Source organism: Pristiophorus japonicus, chromosome 20 (genome assembly GCF_044704955.1).
Source record: "Pristiophorus japonicus isolate sPriJap1 chromosome 20, sPriJap1.hap1, whole genome shotgun sequence".
Classification (NCBI taxonomy): Eukaryota; Metazoa; Chordata; class Chondrichthyes; family Pristiophoridae; genus Pristiophorus; species Pristiophorus japonicus.
Genome location: NC_091996.1, coordinates 69712481 through 69718914, shown reverse-complemented (window position 1 = coordinate 69718914; position 6434 = coordinate 69712481). Strand labels below are relative to the sequence as shown.

Here is a 6434-nt window from a genome sequence, read left to right as displayed (position 1 = left end):
TCTTCACTCAGAAAGTTGTTAACCTGTGGAATTCCCTGCCGCAGAGAGTTGTTGATACCAGTTCATTGGATATATTCAAAAAGGAGTTAGGGAGTTAGATATGGCCCTTACGGCTAAGGGGATCAAGGGGTATGGAGATAAAGCAGGAAAGTGGTACTGAGGGAATGATCAGCCATGATCTTATTGAATGGTGGAGCAGGCTCGAAGGGCCAAATGGCCTACTCCTGCACCTATTTTCTATGTTTCTATGTTACCCCGGTTACACACTGCATTACCACCCTCACCCGCCGTTCCCCACCAGTTTCACGCTGTGCTCGGTTGTTTTTAACCTCATCTGTTTTGGAAAGAAAGAGACGGAAACACTCGGGTTTGTAAAATATAAAAGAACTCTTTATTGGAGACATGGCCCGTAACGTTGACAAACAGTAGCTAAGTGCAAGGCATATCGTCAGCTGACAGCTGTGATCGGGGACCACCTTCAACATTACAGCACCGTTGTGTGCTGCGGGTAATGGGGACTTAAAACCCGGTCATTCTGCCTGTGGACACAGCGGCTCACTTGGGACTGAGGCGAGAGCGTGAGGGAGCAGGATAGCAACACCAAAAACCAAGGTCCATCCACCTCGCCCTCTACCAACATGGCAATTGCTGATACGATAGAGATTGATTAATCAACAAATCCACTATCAATTGGTCTCTAGCAACCCCAGACATGAGGCGAGGTAACCCCCAGTGGTGGGCAGCGGTGGGGACCACAGGAACTGCTCCTCGTGCATTCACTCATTTAACAGAAAGATGTTTCACTCCCATTTCAACATACTACCATGTGCCTTTAAAACTAATGTGGGGCAAAGACCTTCGAACCTATTTTGTATCAAACAAGTGTATTCATGGACTAACAGGGTATTGGTTACTGTTTACTGTTGAAGGGAGAAATGGCGACAGTGTTGGGAGAGGGCAATGGGAGGGGGCAATGGGAGGGGGGAGAGGGCAATGGGAGGGGCGAGGGCAATGGGAGGGGGCAATGAGCAATGGGCAATGGGAGGGGACAGTGGGAGAGGTTAACAGTGGGGTATTATGAGAGAGTAATGGCTGCGGCACTCCTATGTTAAGATCTGGATTTCCAATATGGGCCTGTCGTGTGGTTTTTAGAATCCGGCCTGAGTTTTAACAGTTTTCAGTCAGGCCACCAGGTGGAGTTCTCTGGCGATATGTGGGCAGTGATCAGAGCCTGCCCTGGGATGGGAGAATGTGTGACCCCGGCCCAGAAAGCACTGCACAGTGGGCAGTACAATCGGTGCTGTGCTATTCACACCAACGCTCTGGCCTGGACTGTCTCTTTAAGGAAAAGTGGTGTAACATGTGCCTATTTGGTGTAATTTATATTACAGGTATAACATCTGGAATCCGGAATCCTCGGGACCGAATCCGTGCAGGTTTTTAGGTTTTTCCGGATTTCAGGCCAGAAAATCAATAGTAACAGAGAATGCTGGAAATCTCAGCAGGTCAAGCAGCAGCTGTGGAGAGAAACAGTTAACGTTTCAGGTCTGTGACCCTTCGTCAGACCTTCGTTGTCGACCCGAAACGTTAACTCTGTTTCTCTCCACAGATGCTGCCTGACCCGCTGAGATTTTCAGCATTCTCTGTTTTTATTTCAGATTCCAGCATCCGCAGTATTTTGCTTCTGTAAGAAAATCAATTGTCTGAAATCCGGAATCCTTGACCGAATCCGTGCTGGATTTCGGGTTTTGCCTCAGACAATAATTCCGGATTCCGGACGACTCCATCAGCTATGCACAAAATGTCCGGTTTTTAGACTTCCAGATTCGGAACGTTGCATCTGCCCGTTATTGCAATAAGGTCGGGTTCCGTTCACAAAGGGTTAACGCGCAGACTTGTAGAATGGCGATTAGAAGAGTTAGATGGAATACCAATCGGGACTGCCATGGGGAGTGTGTAATCTCACATATCACAGTGTTTTGGAGACAATGGGGAGTCACTGAGGTTTCGAGAGGCAGCACCTGCAACAGTGCTGCGCTCCCTCGGCGCTGCATGAGAGTGTCGGTCTGGATTATGGGCTCAAGTCTCTGGAGTGGGACTTGGGCCCCCGACCTTCTGACTCAGAGGCGAGAGTGCTGCCACGAGGCCAAGTATTCCTGTGTCAGCTGGGCTTGGCTTCCTCCGAAGCACCAAGCATCTGCCCCTCATGTCCAGGAGTGGCAGCTGAAGGTAATGGTCCACTTTCCTAACGCTGCCTTTCTGTAAAGACACATTTGGATAATCATCTGGGGAGCCTGCGTTTAACCCTTAGTGTCAAATGTCCCTCCCCTATCTGGTTTGGGATGGGGGCCAAGCTGGAGGGCCCAAGCCCAGGAACCGTTGTGAATGGAGACACTCGGGTCGCTGATTGACGGAGGCCCCAACACTCCCTGGCACGGTGACGCTTTATTGGAGCCACTGGCAGTGCGTGACATTGCCCGTTGCACCTTCGGGGTTACGCTGGGGTCCCAGGGCCAAGGTCGGCTGCTCACTCACGGTTCAAACTGTCACAGGTTCGAACCAGTGCCCCAGGTGCCACACAAACTGTCACACGTGGGCACACGCCATACCACCAAGATCCTACCCGCCAGACTTTCCTCCAGACTGGTACCAGTTGGGCATCTGAGTGGGCACCTCTCTCTCCCGTTCCTCACTGGTGGTCATGGCGGGAGGGGTATCGGGAGGTGGGGTGAGCGAGGCTCAGAGACAGGGGAATTGGCAAGCAACACACTGGAGAGACATCACGGGTAAAAACCCAAGAAATGGAAATCAAATTGTTCCAAGTTGCAGCATGACGAGGGTTATGGGGAGAGGGTGGGTAGGTGGGGTTGAGGGATATGGGGAGAGGGTGGGTCGGTGGGGTTGAGGGATGTGGAACTGAGTCATGTAGAGTGTCCTTGGTTCCACTAAATGCCATGAAATGTGCTTTAACTGTGCATTAGGTGCCCTGCTAGTGCAGAGGGAGGCCTGAGCACTGGCCAGGGCTGGAACTGTGCTGAATTCTTGCTTAGGCTGGGGTACATGGGGGCAGGGTAAGCGGGGGCAGGGTAAGCGGGGGGCGGGGTAAGCGGGGGCGGGAGTGGGGCTGGTGTAAGCGGGGGTGGGGTAAGCAGGGGGTGGGGCTGGGGTAAGCAGGGGGTGGGGCTGGGGTAAGCGGGGGAATGGGGTAAGCGGGGGGTGGGGCTGGGGTAAGCAGGGCTGGGGTAAGTGGGTTGTCTTGCCGTTAGTATGTGGCAGTCTGGAGGGCTACAATCCTCCAGTTCAGATTGCAGAGTGACACTGGCAAGACCGGGGTTAGTAAATGACGGCGAACCCAGCCGAGGGGTCACCACACATGCTACAACACCGAGTTGTTCTTCACGGAACGAGTGGACAACACAAAGACCAGGATCCCTGCTAGAGTGACCAGGATGAAGATGACTATGAGCACCCACCAGGCACCGACCACTTGTCCTTTCCACAAGTCGGGATCTTCAGCTGGGATCATGTTGGTGAGATTGAGCATGTAACCCAGAGCCCACCCAATGGCGGTGTCTCCCGCCTGCAAAAGGGAAAAATAAGAAGTATGGTCAGGGGCTGAGGCAAGGGGCAGTGAGGTCAGCAAATCAGAGCGAGGGAGGAGGGAGGGAGAAAGAGACAAGAAAGAGAAAGAGAGCCAGGGGAGAGAGATGGGAGACGGGTGAGAGAGAGAGCATGGAAAGGAGAGAGAGGGTGAGAGAGATGGGGAGTGAGAAAGAGAGAGAGAGAGACAGAGAGAGAGAAAGAGACAGAAAGACCAACAGAAGGAGACAGAGTGAGACACAGAGTGAGAGGGACAGCCAGATTGAGAGAGACAGAAAGATGAAGAAAGAGACAAAGAAAGACAGAGGGACAGGGAGAGAGGGGAAAGGAGAAAGGAAAGAGACACACATACATATACACAGAAAGGCAGTGAGGCCGAGAGAGATTGACAGCATAGAGAGGGAGAGCAGGTCAGCTGTGAGCGGTCACATGCAAACCTTTCTCTGGAAGGCGATCTTTTTGAAGGTTTGGTTGTTGAACTTGTAGCCTCTGGTTGTCAGACTGTGAATGTACTGGGAGGTTGTGCAGTAATCCACCAGTCTGTTGACCGACACGCTTGGTGCTTTCTCCTTCAGCTACAACAAGAGACATGAACAGAGTTAGAATCATCACTGTACAAAGGCTCAGCGTTTTCAATGGGCGGCCTGGAAATCAGTCCATGCCGGCCTCTGACATGACCTGGACACAGATAACGATCCCAGCCCATCAATGGATAGGCCTGAGGCACACCCAATATTGGACCTCAAGCCTCGTTTACAAGAGGCCAGTGGGCTGTAGACATCTCCTAGGCCTCACAGTCTGATCACTGACAACCCGCCAGGGGATCGGGGGAGAGGGAGGGGAGAGGGAGGGGATCGGAGGAGAGGGAGGGGATCGGGGGAGAGGGTGGGGATCGGGGGAGAGGGAGGGGATCGGGGGAGAGGGAGGGGATCGAGGGAGAGGGAGAGGCGATTGGGAGAGAGGATGTCGGTATGGAGAGGGGGAGTTTGGGAGAGGGGGAGTTTGGGAAAGGGGAGAGCGGGGGTCGTTCTGGAGAGGGGGAGTTTGGGAGAAGGGGCAATCAGGAAGGACATAGGGCTGTGTGGCTGTTCCCTATTAACACCTCTGTTATCTATAAGTTACCGTTTTGAAGTCCATTCCACAGATGGTATCAGCTGCTTCCTTCAGCTCACTGGCCGATGTAATGCTTTTATCTAAAGTAGTCTGCAGAAAATTCATTGTGTAATAGAATGCTGCAAAGGCCTAGACAGACAGAGAAAGGAACATTATTAGATTAACTGGAATTAGCAGCTGAGGTGGTGTTATCAAACCTCAGCTGTAACAGAAAGAGATCTGTAAACAGGATTAAACAAAGTGCAGAGAGCTATTTTTCAGGATGAGCGCAGTTTGTGCTGGAGACAGAAGCCTTTACAGACTCGGCTTGTGAGGGCCACTTCCGGCACAGGTTGGATACAGAGTAAGGCCTGGAAATGGCATTGCACCCTGTTTGACCCCAATTTCTCCCCCTTAATCTCACTCTACACTGTCCCAAATACTCCCAGGGCAGTTTCAGCACGGGTTAGATACAAAGCTCCCTCTACACTGTTCCATCAAACACTCCCAGGGCAGGTACAGCGATCTTTGGCTCCCCCCCACCCGGTGTGATCCCACCACCAATCACATCTTCCTCTCAACTCCCCTCAGCATTCCGAAGGGACCGCTCCCTCCGCAACTCCTTGGTCCATAAGAATATAAGAACATAAGAACTAGGAACAGGAGTAGGTCATCTAGCCCCTCGAGCCTGCTCCGCCATTCAACAAGATCATGGCTGATCTGGCCGTGGACTCAGCTCCACTTACCCGCCCGCTAATTCCACAGTCACCCCCTAGTAACCCCTCCCCTTCCCACGACACCTTCCCATGCAAGCGCAGGAGATGCAACACCTGCCCTTTTACCTCCTCCCTTCCCACTGTCCAGGGCCCCAAATACTTCTTCCAGGTTAAACAGCGATTTACTTGTACTTCTTTCAATTTAGTATACTGCATTCGCTGCTCACGATGTGGTCTCCTCTACATTGGGGAGACCAAGCGTAGATTGGGTGATTGGAAAACTGCAAAAGTAACATCCCTATTTAACACAGGAGGCAGACAAAAAGCAGGAAACTATGGACCAGTTAGCCTAACATCTATCATTGGGAAAATGCTGGAGTCCATTATTAAGGAAGCAGTAGCGGGACATTTGAAAAAGCATAATTCAATTAAGCAGAGTCAGCATGGTTTTATGAAAGGGAAATCATGTTTGACAAATTTTCTGGAGTTCTTTGAGAATGTACCGAGCAGGGTGGATAAGGGGGAACCAGTGGATGTGGTGTATTTGGATTTCCAGAAGGCATTCGATAAGGTGCCACATAAAAGGTTACTGCACAAGATAAAAGCTCACAGGGTTGGGGGTAATATATTAGCATGGATAGAGGATTAGTTGACTAACAGAAAACAGAGAATCGGGAAAAATGGGTAATTTTCCAGTTGGCAAGCAGTAACTAGTGGGGTGCCACAGGGATCGGTGCTGGGTCCTCAACTATTTACAATCTATATTAATGACTTGGATGAAGGGACCGAATGCAATGTAGCCAAGTTTGCTGATGATACAAAGATGGGTGGGAAAGCAAATTGTGAGGAGAATACAAAAAATCTGCAAAGGGATATAGTCAGGCTGTGAGTGGGCAAAAATTTGGAAGATGGAGTATAGGGCCCAAGTTTCCACAAGAAAAAAAACGGGCGCCCCTCCGAGCTGGGCGCCCGTTTTTCGCGCCTAAAACGGCGCCTAAAAAATCCTCGGTATTCTCCACCTCTACC

At 51.2% G+C, this 6434-nt stretch overlaps 1 protein-coding gene across 1 annotated transcript in view; it reads right to left on the bottom strand.

Moving 5' to 3' along the window:
* Positions 1-3276: 3276 nt before the first annotated feature.
* LOC139232759 (ectonucleoside triphosphate diphosphohydrolase 2-like) overlaps positions 3277-6434 on the bottom strand; it is a 42041-nt gene continuing 38883 nt past the window's right edge. Inside the window, exons 5-7 of the mRNA XM_070863262.1 lie at positions 4723-4842; positions 4038-4175; positions 3277-3580 (exon numbers count right to left, since the gene is read on the bottom strand). Coding sequence (XP_070719363.1) covers positions 3377-3580; positions 4038-4175; positions 4723-4842 — 462 coding nt within the window. The 3' untranslated portion in view covers positions 3277-3376. The remainder of the gene's footprint in view (positions 3581-4037; positions 4176-4722; positions 4843-6434) is intronic.